Consider the following 18,221-nt stretch of genomic DNA (forward strand, 5'->3'; position numbering starts at 1 on the left):
AAAAAAAAAAAAGATCACTTCAGTTTCTGATTTAGTTTTTCTGATTTTGCTATTTATACATTTATGTTCAAATAAAAAGAACATTGTTGTTTTATTCTATAAACTACAGACAACATTTCTCCCAAATTCCAAATAAAAATATTGTCATTTAGAGCATTTATTTGCAGAAAATGAGAAATGGCTGAAATAACAAAAAAGATGCAGAGCTTTCAGACCTCAAATAATGTAAAGAAAAAAAAAACAAGTTCATATTCATAAAGTTTAAGAGTTCAAAAATCTATATTTGGTGGAATAATCCTGGTTTTTAATCACAGTTTTATTGCATCTTGGCATGTTCTCCTCCACCAGTCTTACACACTGCTTTTGGATAACTTTATGCCTTTACTCCTGGTGCAAGAATTCAAGCAGTTCAGTTTGGTGGTTTGATGGCTTGTGATCATCCCCTTGATTATATTCCAGAGGTTTTAAATTTGGCAAAATCAAAGAAACTCATCATTTTAAAGTGGTCTCTTATTCTTTTCCAGAGCTGTAGACAGTATATTAAATTGTGTGTAGAGTTGAGTTATATGAAATAAAAATAAACAGTGTTACACCAATGACTCCAGTGCAATAATCAGGCAAAATACAAATAATATGTTTGCTTTTTACATGTTCATTTATTTTTATACATTTTATTATTGTTATTTTTTTATTGAATCCTGTTTTTGAGTGCATTAGAGGCAGGTCTGAAAGGGTTAATTTTATAAGTGTTTGAAGCAAGACCTATTAGTGGGTGCCAGATGGATGTGACATTAAATTTCTGTAAATGTGCAGTAATTCAACAAACACGTGTATATACACCTATTCTCACATTATACAAATTATATTACAACAAAATTCAGAGATTCCTGTTCATGCATTTTAATATAGCCGTTACTTTGCCTTTAACTGTCTAAAGCCTTCATCAATATTATAAGAATTTGAAATTTAGCAGCCGCACAGGCAGTTCAGACGCATCCAGCCTCGGCTGAGCAGCGGAGCATGGATTTATTTCCAACCATGAGGGAACTTGGTGTTTCCATGGTAACTTATCCTGCGCGACATTTCTCCGTCAGAGGAACTGTTTGCATGAAGGAGATATGTAGAGACCATTTCCAACAGGTTACCTCCCATAACATCTAATCAACATGAGGGAATGGGATAAAATATGCCGACAGTGTTTTTAGTATACATCACTGAATCAGGATTTTGTTTTATGCATATCTCAATAACATACACTAAAGAAACACTCTACATTATATTCATATACACATTTTACACAAATACACAAAAAAACACTAATATACTGGGTCAGTGTCACATTTAGCAGTTTAATTTTCTGACTGTATTAAACAAGCTTAAATTGAAACTAGAAAATTGGGTATAAAACTTCAGAATTTTTCAGAACTGTTTTTAAATTAAATTTTTCAATTCTTTAGTTTTTTATTTTAAAAAGTGAAATGAAAAGTTGAATCTTTTCTTGATTTTCAGATTTGTCTGAAATTGTGTGGGGCAGGGATGAAAAAAAACTGGAAAATTTAATTAAAAAAAAACTTATTACTTAATTACATTAAAAAAATGTAAAACAGGTGATGGAAGATGGAAAAAATAGACCACCTAAAAATGAGTTTCTTTGATTTTACCAAATTATAAAAAAAATTATATAATCAAGAGGATGATCACAAGCCATCAAACCAAGCTGAACTGCTTGAATTGTTGCACCAGGAGTAAAGGCATAAAGTTATCCAAAAGCAGTGTGTAAGACTGGTGGAGGAGAACATGATGCCAAGATGCGTGAAAACTGTAATTAAAAACCAGGGTTATTCCACCAAATATTGATTTCTGAACTCTTAAAACTTTATGAATATGAACTTGATTTCTTTGCCCCTCTACAGAGGGGCCATCGAGAGCATCCTGACCAGCTGTTTCACCGTGTGGTACGGGGCCTGCACAGCATCCTGCCGCAGGACCCTCCAGCGCATCGTGAGAGCAGCTGAGAAAAGATTGTTGGCACCTCTCTCCCCTCCCTTCAGGACTTGTACAGCTCCCGCCTCACACGGAAAGCCCTCCGTCTGGCAAGAGATCCCTCTCACCCACTACACAGCTTCTTCATCCTGCTGCCATCAGGGAGGAGACTGCGGAGTCTCGGGGCGAGGACCAGCAGACTGCGAGACAGCCCCATCCATCAGGCTGTGAGGATGCTGAACTCTCTTCCAGCTCTACCCCCATCCCAATCCTGCCCCCAGCACACACTCACTCAGCATCCTGACCCCCCACTAATAAAGTACTGAAACTCTGCACTACAATGCACAAAGTACTGGTCCCTTCCAAACGGACTTGCACTACAAAACACCTGCACTACTGATATACTTGCACTGTCAATACGCACTTTAATTCCACTTAATTAAACTGTGAACTTTAAGGACTTACGCACCCATTCACTTTACCAGCCTTAAGCTATATACCATATACCGCATTTGCACTACTGTTATTTACCATTTTTACTGTCATTCCATCTCGATCACCATCAATATCGCACTATTGTCTTACGTATGTTTATTGTGTCTTGCTGTATTGAACATATAGTGTCTCCCACTCTTTTATATTATAATTATATATCTATTTTTACTTATTTACTTATATTTATATATCTATTCCTCCCCCACACCACTGCACCTTGTTTTTGTCTCATGTATGTCTATTTGTGTCCCTGCTGTATTGTACACATAGTGTCTCCCATTCTCCTTTATTATATCTATTATCTGTACCTGCTGTAAAATTTGGGAAGGAGAGTAACGTAATTTCAATTCTCTGTATGTCCTGTACATATGCAGTATTGACAATAAAACTACTTGACTTGACTTGACTTGATTATTTGAGGTCTGAAAGCTCTGCATCTTTTTTTGTTATTTTAGCCATTTCTAATTTTCTGCAAATAAACGCTCTAAATGACAATATTTTTATTTGAAATTTGGGAGAAATGTTGTCTGTAGTTTATAGAATAAAACAACACTGTTTATTTTACTCAAAGATTTACCTATAAATAGCAAAATCAGAGAAACTGCTTCAGAAACTGAAGTGGTCTCTTAATTTTTTTAAGAGTTATATATATTTATGTAGATTTCACTTTTCCCCTGTAGGAGGGGTGTGTGCAGAGCTTGTTGGGTTATTTACAATGTCTTAATCTTGTATTTGATATTTTTTATACCTTTATTTATTTATGCATGTTGTACATGTTCTTGGGAAAAAAAAGGAAATAACAATAAAAAGATATTCACAAAAAAAAAAAAAGGAAAAGCCTGTCGCCAGTCTAAACACAGAGGCAGAACTGTACATCTTTGTTTAGAAGCACCATTTTTTTTCAGTGTCACAGTATTTTAAAATACTTTCAAGTACAGCCTTTGTTCCCGGTCTTTGCTCTTAGCCATTAAGCTCTAAGATCACCCGCGTTTCCTTTCTCAGTAAAAATGATCATAAAGCTACAACTGGAAACAAATCCATCAGTAAGAGAACATTTTAATGATAGCTGTTAAAAGCGTCTTCTGTTTACACGTAACACTACGCTATAGCTCTATTCAGATTGGACTAGTTTATCAGGAGGAGTTCTGTAATAAAGTTTTATACAGCTCCTTAATGATAAAGTTCTGCATCCATGCTGATACATCTGGGGGAGAGAAAAATGTGTAAATACGATTTATAGTGACATGTCATAGGATCAGTATGTAAATAACGTCTGCATTAATGTCTGTAATTGTGTGTGTTTGTATATATGTGTGTGTATACCTTTGAGGTACCCCTACCCTGTAGCAGTGGTATGGCCCAATTGAGAAAGGGGCGGAGCTACACATATAAAAGGGCAGGTAGAAGCACCTGTGGGTGAGGTCTAGAAAGGGAAGCTGTTTCCTGCCAGCCAGCCAGCCAGCCAGCCAGCCAGCCAGCCAGCCAGCCAGCCAGCCAGCCAGCCAGCCAGCCAGCCAGCCAGCTGGGGCGACTGACTAACAAAACAGATAAATAAAAATAATAAACAAAAGTAAATAAAATAATAAAAAAATAAAATAAAATAAAAATAAATAAATAAAATATTGCAATTCTTTGATATAGCTATATTTTCTTACACCCCTAGTCCTAAATTTCTGAAATGTCCTACTAGTTTTAGTATCTAATCTAGCATTAACAGCTAATGTTACACACTTCTAACAAGTTAAAATCAGCTAAAATCAGCCTTGCTAAAGACTAAAGGTTTTCCAAACAAAGTGTAATAAAGAAAAAACATTTAAAGAAATAAAACATTAAGAGCTAACGTTACGCACTTCCAACAAGTGCTAAAATCACCTGTGCTAAACACTATTAACTAAATGCTTATGTGGAAAAATCAGGCATGTTTCTTTAACCCTTTCAGACCTGATTTATGTTCTAGTGATGAAAAAAATGTAATAATGCACTTTTTTGTCTATGAGGCACTTTAAAAACAAATTCAGCAAATAAATATATAAATCTCACAATAATTTCTAAGCATTCCTAAACTCATAAACAGTGTATACTGTGCCTCATTAGCTGGAATGCTTTCATGCTTTACTTCATGTGTGCAGACTTTTATTTTTCCGATGCTAAACTGCTGTTTGACTTATATTTGTCTGTTCTGGTGCACAATAGGTTCTGAAAGGGTTAAGTACAAAAGGCCAAGGCAAAACAGCTGTGGACAAAAATGAAATGGCAAAATGTCTTTTTTAATTTTAACTTTATTTTTGTCACACATGACCAGTGCTCAAGTGAAAAATCGAATGGCAAATGTGATTTGAAAGACGGAATTAGTTTCTAAGGGGTTCCTGGGTAATTTTCTCTTTTATGGGAGGGGGGGTCCTCCTTGATTTTATTCCCGTCCGGAACGACCATGTACGTGTTTTCTCAGACATCCTCTGAGAAAATTACAGGCTGAATTACCAACTGTTTTTCGCTGAACTCTGTGGTCCTCCAGTAATTTTAGTCCCGTCCAGACACACATCTCTGATTTTCATCACCTCGCGTTTAATAAAATAGCTATTTGTCCTCTGCCACGCACCATAATTACACTTTGGGCACGTGTTTCCATGGAGATCCACGTAAAAAAAACACAACAGGAGTGGAAATGGAGGAGCTCATGTGAATGTCATGTGATCGAGAAAGCCTAAAAACTCACCTGACCTCCTGATCTGATTTTTCCATTGCAGTCCGAATGAGTTTTATTAGTGGGTAGTGTGAAATATTTTTCACAGATGTCCCCCTGAGAAACTAATCGCGTCTAGTGCTTTAATTGTGTTTAAATTTTGTTTTTAATTTTGTCATAATATTTTCACACACGTCTGTAAAAAGACAGCTAGGGTTTTTATTTCAGGTTTATTTGTGGCAGGATTTACCTCCCATACTGAACCATGCATGAACACAGCTGTGGACAGAAAGAACAGCGGAGATAAAACCAACACAACTGTGGCGCTCGATCTCGGTGGAAACTACATTTCCCAGCATTCAGTGGTGGAAGGTTTTCCCCACGCATTTCTGCATTTTTCCAAGCGTCCACCGATCGTGGACGGAGCGCGCGATCTGAAGGCGATCTGATGCGTAAAAACCATCCGTCAAACTTTCTGTAACAATTCCGCCTCGCGTGCTGACAGACTGCAGCAGAGCTTTTTTATTTTTTTTTTTTACACGCTTTTAAGCAAATAGCGTTTTTTAATAGCGTTTATCTGCGTGTCGAAGCCTGCTGTAACGTTAGTTGTTAGAGCTGGGCTGTAGCAGCAGTGGACACTTTTCATACAGCTGGGCTGCTGCTGCTGGGGTTTTTTCACAGGGAGAAGAAAACAGCTGCAGCGGGAGGAGGACGCTGGAGCAGCCCGAGTAGAGGTGCGTTCAGGCGGCTGGCAGTAGCAGCAGCAGCTGCTGGTGGTGCTGGTGCTGGTGCTGGTGGTGGTTGTGTTGGTGGTGCTGCTGCTGTATGGCCGTGCCAACGCCTTATTCTCTCTCTGTGTGACTCGCTCGCTTCTCTGTTCTGCAGGAACCTGCAGGCGGGCAACGGCTCCTCACACCGAGCAGCGCGGCTGAATCATGGGCTGCACGCTCAGCGCGGAGGATAAAGCGGCGGTGGAGAGGAGTAAAGCGATTGATCGAAATCTGCGCGAGGACGGAGAGAAAGCGTCTCGAGAAGTAAAGCTGCTGTTACTCGGTAAGCACGCCTGAAAAAACGTGAAATCCGTAAAAAAAATCCGTGTGTCTGTGTGTTTTGCTATAGACATGTCTTTACATAACTTAGAGCTCTTGTGCAAATGCATCTGGAAATATCGAATTAACCCAGTGTGATTGATTACAGTAGGTAGTATCGTATTTATGTGTTCTAACCGGTGGGAAACTCGAGTATAACAAGTTAGTCAAATGTGTTTGGATACCAACACTTAGCCAAAGCTTGTGGTCAAGTTGGGGGCGTGTCAATTAAGCTTGTGGACAAGGCATATTCGTCGCTGTCCTTTGAAAAACACTTATCTCCATTTTTGTCGATTTTTAGTTTACTACATAATTTCGACAGAAAAACTGTCCCTTACACTGTGCCAAAATGTCTTGATGACCGGACCAATAGAAACTCTTCAAAATGACCCGAAATAAACTCCTTTTACGTTGACATCCATTGAAAGTTTACAAGGTTTTTTTTCTCTCTCCTGTAAAGTTGCTGCTCCTTTGGAGTTAAGTATTTTTCATTGGACAGTGATGCATTTTTCACAGCTATTTTCAGTGATACGCCCCAAACTTCTCTACATTTAGCTTTGGCCAGCTAAATGTAACTTGCTGTATTTATTGACACGCCCCCGACACTTTTTTCTAAAAAAAGAAAAGCTGTGAAAACTGTATGTTAACATTAAAGCCAAAAGCTTTGGTCATTCCCCTCCATTCCATTCAGCCAAATGTTTCTCTAAAAACTGGTGGACAAGCTAACGTTACATTTAGCCAACCAAAGCTAGTATACAAGTTGGGGTGTGATAATAAAAATAGCTGTTAAAACTGTATATGCCACCAACTTTGGCTAAATGTAACCAAATGTAAGTCCACCAGATTTAGAAACATTTAGTAAAAACATAAGTGGTGGAATGGCAAAAGCTGTTGGCTAAATGTTACACACAGTTTGAACAGCTATTTTTAATGACCCCTCCAAGTACACAAGCTTACACAGGCTTAATGTTTCCATACAGTTATCAGATATTTATTACATGCCCCCAACTTGTCCACAACCTTTGGCTAAACATAACTTGTACACCAGTTTTAGAGAAATGTTGGAGTCCAAATAAATTTGTAAAATTGGGGGACAAGTTAAATTTAGCCAAAGCTTGTGGACAGGTTGGGGGTGTGTCAATAAATATAGCAAGTTATATAGCCAAAGCTAATACAAATAGCAAGGTACATTTAGCCAAAGCCAAAAGTTGTGGACATGTTGGGTGCATGTCAATAAACATAGCTGGGAATACTGCATGTTAACTTTCAGCCAAAAGATTTTATCATTCCATCATTTATCCAAATGTTTTTGGACTCCCAACTTTTTCCTAAAGCTGGTGGACATGTTACATTTAGCCAAAGCCAGTGGACAAGTTGGTGGCATATACAGTTTTCACAGCTATTTTTTATTGACATGCCTCCAACCTGTCCACAACTTTTGGCTTTGGCTAAATGTACCTTGCTATATTTATTAGCTTTGGCTAAATAACTTGATATATTTATTGACATACTGTATTTGCTATATTTATTATTAGCTTTGGCTAAGTAACTTGCTATATTTATTGACACACCCCCAACTTGTCTACAAGCTTTGGCTAAATTTAACTTGTCCACCTATTTTTCTTGTCCACCATGTTTTTGGACGCCAACATTTCTCTAAAACTGGTGGACAAGTTACCTTTAGCCAAAGGTTGTGGACAAGTTAGGGGCGTGTCAATAAAAATATCTGATAACTGTATGTGAACATTAAGCCTGAAGCTTGTGGACAAGTAGGGGTAAAATTTTCTGATAACTGTATGTTAACATTAAGCCTGAAGCTTGTGGGCACAGCTCTATTCGCCTAACATAGCTGCATTCCACCATTTAGCCAAATGTTTTTGGACTCTAACATTTAGAGTAAAGCTTTCGGACACAGCTCAATACTGCTGAACTGCACTCACATTAGCAGTTTCAGCAGAAACTGCACTCTGTAGTTTGGATTTGTTGATGGATCATGGCAGTTGTTATAAGATACAGATAAATCTAGTCACTACTGAATGTTTGGATTAGCAGACAAAAATAGGATCATCTTCAAAACACCTTTTGGTGGAAAACTGCATTGCACAGCAGAATACTGAACTTCTGTCATGGATTTGACTCAGTATTTATTTACACAGGAGGACGGCAGAGGCCCACTTTCTGAGTGAAAGGCCGAGCTGCTGGGTCAGTAGCCCATTAGAATAGACAGAGTTAACTGGACCGATGGTAATTGAGCAGTCTATAGTCTCTGTCCAAGGGTTGAAGTGATGAATGTCAGAGAGTCTACAGAGCAGTTTGAGGCAAGTTAATGCAAATCAGTGCTGTTTATCACCAGATCTCATTTACAGGGTGTCCGTAGATCTTTAATTTGTATTAAAGTGTCTTAAATCCAGCTCTCAAAGGACCTAAAATGACATTAAATACATTAACAATTTTATTTTCCAATTTTGTTTATGCTAGCTTAGCTGTTAATTTATTAAATGAATGGACATCCCTGTAATAAAGGATAACTACAGGTTGTATGTGTTGTTGTACAAAAAGCCTAAATATTTGTACTGACACTGGGTGGGCAATAAGGCACTAAAGTAATATCACAATTTAGTAAATGCAAGAATACACTACTGCAACAAAATGTGTTATTTTGTGTAAATATAACAGTTTTACATATTCAGTGGAAACATAAAAAAATCTAAAAAAAAAAAAACTGTTGTCTGTTTTGTAAATGACACTAACTGACTTTCATTTTGTGGAAAATAGGCATAATAATGTAACAAATATATGCATCATAACATAAAATAATGTATCATAACAAAAAAGTGCGGAATATTTTGTGTAGCATATAAACTTTAAACAAGAGAAATTATTCACAGTAAATAGAAAAACAAATATACATTTTTTCTTTCAAGAATATTCATATTTACATTTTTATTGTGTTTAATATGTTGTGTCAATCCTTGAAACTGATTATTTGTAAGAAATTAGGAAATGTACATTCATCGTGGCTCAAAAACACCTTTATTTAAATTAGATTAAACTGTTTTGCTTGTTAATTTACATGTACTCAGATTTCCAGAGTCAAATTGCAGAGGCAATATTTCAGCAACAAAAAAAGTAACAAGTCACGAGTGGTGGATTGGTTATAAAGCTTTTTTTATATTTTATCTTCTTTAGAAATCAGAACTGTATCAAAGAAGCTTTTGTAGGTTCTGATGACGTCCAGGGCTGCAAGAAACACAGGGACAATTTTAAACTCAAGGTATTCCTGAAGTAGTATTTCTATAGTTCATAAAGACAAAAATAAAGTTGGAAACAGTGTTTGGTGTTTGTCTCTTAGCTATTGTGGATTTTATGTCCATAGTATATATTTTTTTAAGTTTAACTCATTTGACATGTCATTATTGAGCAGCATATTTTCCCACTAGAAACATATGTTTAACTGAGACATGTTGTGAGCAGCTTAAAACTGCATTCTTCTTGCTGTGGAATGCAGACTATGTAAAGATTACCTTCCCTGCAGGAGCTACTCAGTGTTTATGATTCTGTGTATTTATCACAGTACTGGCTATTTTTAGAGGGAGCTGTGGCGCCTTCAGTAGGTTACTTGCTTGCTTACGGCTCCAGATTGGAGACAAGAATGTATTTATTTCTCCCAGATACAAAGTTATCATTTTTGGATCAAAGTTGAACAGTTCTGGAACAATGGGCAGCTCTGGATTCACCCTTTGGTCAAAAGAACAGGGACACTGTGAGCCTTTTTTTCAGTTTTTTTGGCTCTTGTGTAAACTGTGCAGCTTATTGGAGCATGTAAGGGCACTTTGCTTATGCTCTGAATACATGAGACCGCTCATTAGCTGGAAGCAGGGGGAGCTTTTCAATGCGCCCAATACTGCACGCTCCGTTAGCTCAGAATGCAGATTGTAAATAAAAGCCTATGCAGAGTATAGGCTGTATGATATGGACAAAAAAGGAATGTGAAAAAACATTATAAAACACAGTAATTAAAGGTCCTAATCTGGTTTAGAAGGTTTTTTTGGCACTTAGCTTAGCTGTAGTGCTACAACAATATGGCCAGAATTTATATCACAATGTATTTCCCAATTTTGCTCATTTTGTTTTGCACTTAAAATCCCTTAATTTTCCCAAAAATCGTCAGTGCGTCTTATAATCCGGACGGTGTGCCTTATGTGTGAATCTTAACAGTCAGGTTGTAAAAAGCAGTAAAACCACTCCTCTGAAGCACATCATCATACAGTAGTTTCAGTGAAGTTCTCCAGCACTGAGGCTGGAGCCGTTATTAGCATTAGCTGCTAATCGCGCTAAGAACTAGCTCTTTCGTCATTCAGAGAGGTGAGTATTATCGGACTGTAGCCTGCTACTAAGCCTGACTAGCATTACTCGAGCAGCATTAGCATTAGCTGCTAACCGCACTAAGCAATAGCTCTTTCGCTGTTCAGAGAGAGTATATTGGACTGTAGTCTGCATGTTTACCATGTTCAAACTAATTCTGTGTGATGAACCGCTAGCTAATATTGAATTAGAATTAGAGTTTTGTTTCTTATCTTATCTTTACTTAACTTGGATACCCCACACCACCCAGCAGTAAGACCTACTGATTTAGAAGGAAAAGATGGCGACACCCCTGTTCCTTACTAGTGCTGCATCATGTGCCTTATAATGCTGTACACCTGAAAAATATAATTTTTTTTTACGATATATTATATTTAATACAGCACTGGCAAATTTTTAAAAATTGCTTTTTAAACAGGATTTTTAAAACACTCTGTAATTAAAGGTACACTAGGGTCTGTGTCCTTTGGTCATTGATGTTATCCTCGATATGCTTATGATATAAATTCATATTGCCCTGCTTGGTTTTACTTATTTTTCTGAGGCTAAGAAGTAGATTGCTATATGCGTTTACTGTGGACCTCAGCCTCACTCCACCTCCAGCCTCATTGTGTCATGTGATCACAGTCTGCAATGTAAAGAGCTCCCTGTGTTGCTGAATGCACATAATACAAATTGAGTTTACAGTCATTCATGATCCCATAGTTCTTTCGGTTATTGTGTTTATGGTGAAAAAAAATGAAAATGATCAAGAAAAAAATAAGAATTATCTTACAGCACTGATCCCAAGGAACTGAGACTAACTGGCCTGTAATCAGCTCCCTAAAGTTTCCCTACAGTTCCGGGCTTATTCTTGATTTTTATTATATATTTATTTTGTTTATTCACTTCTATCACTCACTTATCTCTAAATATTAACCATACCAATGTATTGCAAGCAGTGCTCATGTCTTTGCTATAACTATCAGTTTAGAATCAGTTTTTCATAGTCTTTGGTGCAGGGTTGTGGGAATGGGTTCGTTCTCAACTCCTGGGGAGTGTTTCTCTCTTTTGTGCTCTCCATCACTCTCCTGACATCAGCAGTTTCAGGCCCATTGCTGCTGCTTCAGTCTTACTGCTGGACTGGAATTAATGTGCTGTGCTCAGTTTTGCGGGGCGGTTTGCAGCTCCATCCAGCTTTTTGAAAGAATTCAAATTATTTTTTTTTCTTCCACAGCAAACCCACTACCCCTGCTTAACAAATTCCTCGCGTTGCATTCAAGAGCTGAGGGCTGGATGCATAGATTTTTCAATAAGTATTTTTTAGTTTAAGGTGTGTTTCATTACCAAAACTGAGGTACATATTTGTCAAGTTATCTTAAACCGTTATGAAAAAAATATGTTTTTTGTGTACTGCAACAAATGCAGTCCTCTGAGAAGCACATCAATTAGTTCAATCTTTATTTCTGTTCAAAGGGCCTACATGTCCTACATTTCCTCCCTAAGATCCACTTATAATGGTTGTGTGGGTTTATTTACCAAAAGCAAAAACAGCAATAGTCCATTTTTTATATGACTATTCTTTACGAGCCTTATTATTCTCTTTGTATTTTATGGGGTTTTGTCACTACTCTTTAAGTTATGTAATTTATTCAGTTTTATGGTTAAATGTGTTAAATTAACAGATATTGTGAACACTAATCATTGTTTGAATGCAACAGTCTATTTAAATATTGTTGCTGACCCTGTGATTCCCTTCATTGCTACGATTTTCTTTAACTTGTTTCATGAACATGGCAGTACGTTCATTATCTAAGGGTGTTTTCACATCATCACTATTTGGTCTGGTTAAAACAGATTCAAACACTGTCTCTGCTCCATGCTGTTTACACGTGCCGTGTGTGCTGCATTTACTACTCCCAGCCATGCGAGTTTGTTTACTATGTGTAAATCTGCACTGTACGTCCAAACACTGCTTGAAAGTGAAGCATTTCAGCGTTGAAGCAGCTTCACACTTCACAGATATACGCACAGGAACACAGAATCTTCTTGCTTTATTGGTGAACATTTTGGTACGTTTAGGTTTGTGCCTGTGTGAAACGAAACCAAACAGAGGGAGAAATGCTCTAAATAAACAAACTCATCAACTTATCCAGACCAGAGAAACTAACTACAGGTGTGAAAATGTCCTACATTGGTAATGTGTTGGAATGGTAACAAATAAATGCATTATACAATTTCAGCGTTTAATATTGTGTAATGATTAAGGGTGGGCGATATGGCCCTAAAATAATATCACGATATTTCATGATATTTTCGCGATAACGATATTCTTGGCAATGTGACAAAAGACTGAATAAAAAAAATATTTTAAAAATACACTACTACAACAAAATAAAACTAATATTTTATTATTACATACAATATAATATTGCACACCCCTAACTGAGATATTAAAAAATACAAGAATTTTATCAGATTTGTAACAGAAGCCAATGATCCAGAATGTTACGTTACTAATAATAGTGCACTCTAAATGTCTCCATATATCCAGCAGGATTAAAGTAAAATAAATGATACTGGACAAATATAATCCGTCTCTAGTAGATATATATAATGGAAAATGAGAACAGTTAGAATTTTTCTTTTGCTAAAAACAGCAAAAAAAGTAGTACCCTGATGTGAGAATTATGGCTGATTGATATGGCACGATATTTCAGGGTATAATATCGTTCACGATATTTTTTTTTTTTTACGATATTATCATGTACGATACGATATGGCACACCCCTAGTAATATTTTTTTTTTTTAAATGAGAGATTATTTAAAAATGTTACAGAATACAAATCAGTATTTCCTATAGGACTTATTGTCAGCAGCGCTGGCGATTTTATACAGTCAGTATTAGTACAGTAGTAGCACAGTTGAAATGCTGTGTGACACAGGGTGCACCAAAGAAAACAAAGAGTCTTGATGTGCCTGTGTGCATTGGTGTGTCTAACTCCATTTAAATCAATACATCAATAAATATAAATGGGGAAACAAAATCTATTATTTTACATTTAGAGTCATTTTTATCACAATCACAACACTATATATATATATATATATATATATATATATATATTTGCTATAGTCTGCTTTAAAGGCAGAAAATAAAAGCACAGTAGATTTAGCATTGTAACTCTTTGTGCTTGCAGTAGGAGGATGGATATGAGATCAGTGTTTTGTTCCGTCTCTAACAGTATGGTTTGAGGAGGATATTGCTCTCTCATGGTTCATAGGAGGATAATGAGCCTACCTCAGTCCAACCCTGGGGTCTTCTGGGCTGCTGTGCTGAACTCTTCGCTGTAATAGCGATCTGTAAATCAAACTGGGCTGAATTCCTCAGCTGATCTCTATAATAACAGGGGCCTGAACCGCAATGCAAATGCCACTGCCGCTCACCATGTAATTACAGGGGCTACGGAGCGATTCACACGCCCATTCAAACCATTCACAGATGTGTATGGAAATTAATGTACTGTGACCTGGCCACTCACTTGCAGTATGGGACCTTCTGTGTGTGCCTGTGTGTTATAAGCTGGATTTTTAACACTCACAGTTTACTTTCACAGGACTGATGCTTGAGGTCCCAACTCTCTAACTCCTCATGGTCCTTTATGTGTCATACACTAAACTGGTAGTTTACTGGTAGTAAACAAATTCTCCATTGCTTAGATGTGGAATTTGCATACTGTGGGATAATGGGTTTGGAGTGGTTTTGCTTAAACAGTCTTACAAATACTTTGTCATCAGTGCAGCTCAAGCAGCAAGGGACTTTTTCCTCCCACAAGTTTATGCTAAAAAAAAAAAGATCTCTAATAGAACTTGGAATAGCATTTTTGGCCCTGAGGTACGCGTGGAGACGGCATGTGCAGCGGCCCATCTGAGTCCTGGGATGAATCTATATATAGCCCATATTACATTCTCTTTTATTTCTGATTCAGGTTATACCCTCATGTGGTTACTTTCCATGAAAAATGTAGGTAGAGCGCCTAATGATTTGCTTAGACTGAGCCCTAGATCCTATTCCACCATAGAGTGCTGATGGAAAACTTTTGCTGAGTAGTTTACTAGTCAGTATGACCTCAGTTAATGTAAAAATGTTAATGTAAAAAACATAAGCTTCTATTCCAGATATCAGTAATTTTAAAGAACAGTTGGATGTAGCTAAGGTTCCTAATACATCTCAGACAAATTAGAAATTTGTTACAAGATAATAATAAAAAATAAGAGAGCACTTAGAGAGAGAAATTATACGTTTCTTTGATTTTACCAAATTGAAAACCTCTGGAATATATTCAGGAGGAAGATGGATGATCACAAGCCATCAAAGCAAGCTGAACTGCTTGCATTTTTGCACCAGGAGTGAGTAACATAAAGTTATCCAAAAGCAGTGTGTAAGACTGTTGGAGGAGAACACACTAAGATGCATGAAAACTGTGATTAAAAAAACAGGGTTATTTCACCAAATATTGACTTTTTGTGAATGAATATGAATACGAACTTGTTTTCTTTGCATTATTTGAGGTTTGAAAGCTCTGCATCTTTTTTGTCATTTCAGCCATTTCTCATTTTCTGCAAATAAATGCTCTAAATGACAATATTTTTATTTGGAATTTGGGAGAAATTTCATCTGTAGTTTATAGAATAAAACAACAATGTTCATTTTACTCAAACCTATACATATAAATATATATATATATATATATATATATATATATATATATATATATATATATATATAAACTGATTCAGAAATTGAAGTGTTTTATTTTTTAGAGCTATATATATATATATATATATATATATATATATATATATTTCAAAATTGAAATATATTATTTTTAATAATATTTTGTTTGACTGAAACTCACAAAATGCATTTTGTGCATTTTACAAATGAATTTGTAAAGATCTCATCACACCCCTACTTAGTATACTTATTATAGTTTTTAGTTTCAGATTTATATCAGTAGTAGAAATGCACAAAATATTTAGCAACTGAAATTATTGACATGGCGCATCCAGACTGGATTAAAATCGTGACTAATAAATACATTTACTACATTATCTCATTTTCCCATTTAAAACCAGCTCGAATCGGATTTAAGTGTCTGTGAGACACTAGATTTAGATCTGGTCAGATCTATTATTGATCCATTATTTGCTAACTACTGAAGCATTGCATGGTTCTCCTTCGGATCGGTATCAGTCTTAAATACTTAAAATCCTTTCATTTTCCCCAAATCGTCAATGTACATTATGTATGAATTTTACCAGTCAGGTATTAAGAAGCGGTAGGCTAAACCACTCCACTGAAGATCAGCGTTATACAGAAGTTTCAGTTTAGTTTAGCTTAGTACGGCACTAAGACTGGAGCAGTATTAGCATTAGCCATTAACCATGCTAAGTGCTAGCTCTTTCTCTTTTCAGAGGTAAGTATTATCATTCTGCAGCCTGCGTGTTTACCAGGTTAAAACAAGCTACTTGGGACGAACTGCTACCTAATATTGCCCTGGCTTACTGGAACACTCAGGGTTCCTCAGTGTAGCGCTGTTGGGCAGCATTAGCCACCACCGCTAGTGCTAGCCTTAGTCGAAATTTGGAAATCTTAAGCTTACTGTAAATAAATGGAAGCGATTTACTCACCCAAATAAACAGTTTTCAGGAGAGAAATCTGTGTAGATTAACATTCAGCGCTCGATTGACTGAAAAAAAAGTTTTTTTTTAAAGAATTACAGTTTTGTTGACTTAGCTTAGCTTAGCTAGCGAGACCTGCTGAATTAGAAGGAAAACACGGCGACACCCCTGTTCCTCACTAGTGTCGCATAATGTGCCTTATAATCTAGTGTGCCTTGAGTATAAAAATAGACCAGAAAATAGATGTTTATTGATCTTGATTGGTCTTAAAGTCTAAAAAATATGGCAACAGTCTATCTCTACTCATAATCATTATATAGTTGAATACATGGTGTGGAACAGATTATAACTGTGGGGAGGAGAGAATATGATTTAGTGGCATTTTCCCCTTAGCACAATACAGGAGCTTGAGTGACAGCAGCTAATGTCATGTTATTTAGTTATTTCATTTACATTAATCAAAATGATGAATCTGTGTTTACAGCACATCCACTGCAGTGAATATTGTTTTCATTCTATTGTCCCACAACATTCTGTTCCATTTTAATGTTTCCAGATTAATGTGTTTTCTGCTGGAGGAAACCTAGCTCCTGTACTCTGTTTGAATTTAGCCTTAAATAACCCAAGGCCTTTGATTTGTGCCAGAGCCTCATCAGATGTGGTGGTGAGTTGCTGTAGTGGACAGTGCTGTTGTGGTGTAGGCTCAGAGGAATTTTCCACGAGTTCTTAGTCCAGAGTCTCAGTGTTGATCCCTGTAAAACTGTGCACAAATGTCTCATATGATGCTGTAAATAGTAAAATCAATAGAATGCAGTTGTTGAGTATTTTAAGTTGATTTGAAATGGTGGTATATGTGGTAGAATGGTTCTTCCTATAGTCAGCATTTCCTTGATAGTGTAATAGTACACTGCCTGATCAAAAAAAAAGTCTCCACCTGGATTTAAGTAAGTAAATGATGTGGGGTTGATGCTGCAGTTGGTCTGCAGGTCTTGGTTCAGCAACAGTATGTGCTGAAAGAATGAGGTCAGCTGACTCTACCTGAATATACAGAATATAGATCAGATTATTCCATCAATGGATTTTTTCTTCCCTGATGAACACGGGCATATTCCAAGATGATAATATCAGGATTCATGGGGCTGGAATTGTGAAAGAGTTCAGGGTTCAGGGAACATGAGATCATCATTTTCACACACTGATGGATTGAGAGAGAATTCACCACAGAGTCCAGACCTTAACCTCATTGAGAATCTTTGGGATGTGCTGGATGGAGAAGAGCTGCTTTGTGCAGTGGTCAGACTCTACCATCATCCTCAATGCTGCTGCAAGATCTTGGTAAAAAATTAATCCAGCAACACTGGATTGAAATAAATCTTGTAGCGTTGCAGAAGCTTATTGAAACAATGCCACAGTGAAAGCGTGATGCAATCAAAGCTAAAGGCGTTCCAACCAGAGTGTGTGACCTTTTCTTTTTGGCCAGGCAGTGTATTATACTACAAAAAAATAGGGGAAAAAAATTAGCACTGCATATTTTAAAAGCCTTAAGAACAGCATTAAGGCTTAGCTATATGTTGCTAGTGACAGTAGGCTAGCTCACATAAGCTGTACTCCAAAACCAAAGCTTCAGTAAAGGTAAGATGGATCCTCGATAGGTTGGTCTTATGAATACATCTTCTTAGTAGTCTATTGATATATCAATACAATTTTCCTAAATTAGCAAATAACAGGAGTTATGGCTGTATTGGTGTCAATTTCACAGAATTTGACAACCAATATTTTTTGTTGCACATTTATCAGATTCCTTTAAATACCTTTTTGGGATCAGGAAGGAGTCCATCAAAAACAAGAGGTGTATGTTGCATTTTACCACTTTGTCATCTTTAAATAGGTCTGTTATTTATATTTTACTTTTTTTTTAAAGTTTTGGGGACATAAATTGAGT

The 18,221-nt window shown here is 36.7% G+C and overlaps 1 protein-coding gene and 1 long non-coding RNA gene across 3 annotated transcripts in view; both read left to right on the forward strand.

Moving 5' to 3' along the window:
• LOC125806120 (uncharacterized) overlaps positions 1–18,221 on the forward strand; it is a 288,259-nt gene that overhangs the window by 250,698 nt on the left and 19,340 nt on the right. The window lies entirely within an intron of this gene.
• Positions 5,542–18,221, forward strand: part of gnai3 (guanine nucleotide binding protein (G protein), alpha inhibiting activity polypeptide 3) — a 29,179-nt gene continuing 16,499 nt past the window's right edge. The window contains exons 1-2 of one of the 2 annotated variants that reach the window (XM_049485954.1): positions 5,542–5,895; positions 6,047–6,214. In XM_049485954.1, coding sequence (XP_049341911.1) covers positions 6,097–6,214 — 118 coding nt within the window. In that variant the 5' untranslated portion in view covers positions 5,542–5,895; positions 6,047–6,096. Of the gene's footprint in view, positions 5,896–6,046; positions 6,215–16,016; positions 16,075–18,221 lie in introns of those variants that run through there. The other variant, XM_049485955.1, reaches the window with a different exon arrangement.

The sequence above is a fragment of the Astyanax mexicanus genome, chromosome 12, assembly GCF_023375975.1.
Source record: "Astyanax mexicanus isolate ESR-SI-001 chromosome 12, AstMex3_surface, whole genome shotgun sequence".
Taxonomy (NCBI): Eukaryota; Metazoa; Chordata; class Actinopteri; order Characiformes; family Acestrorhamphidae; genus Astyanax; species Astyanax mexicanus.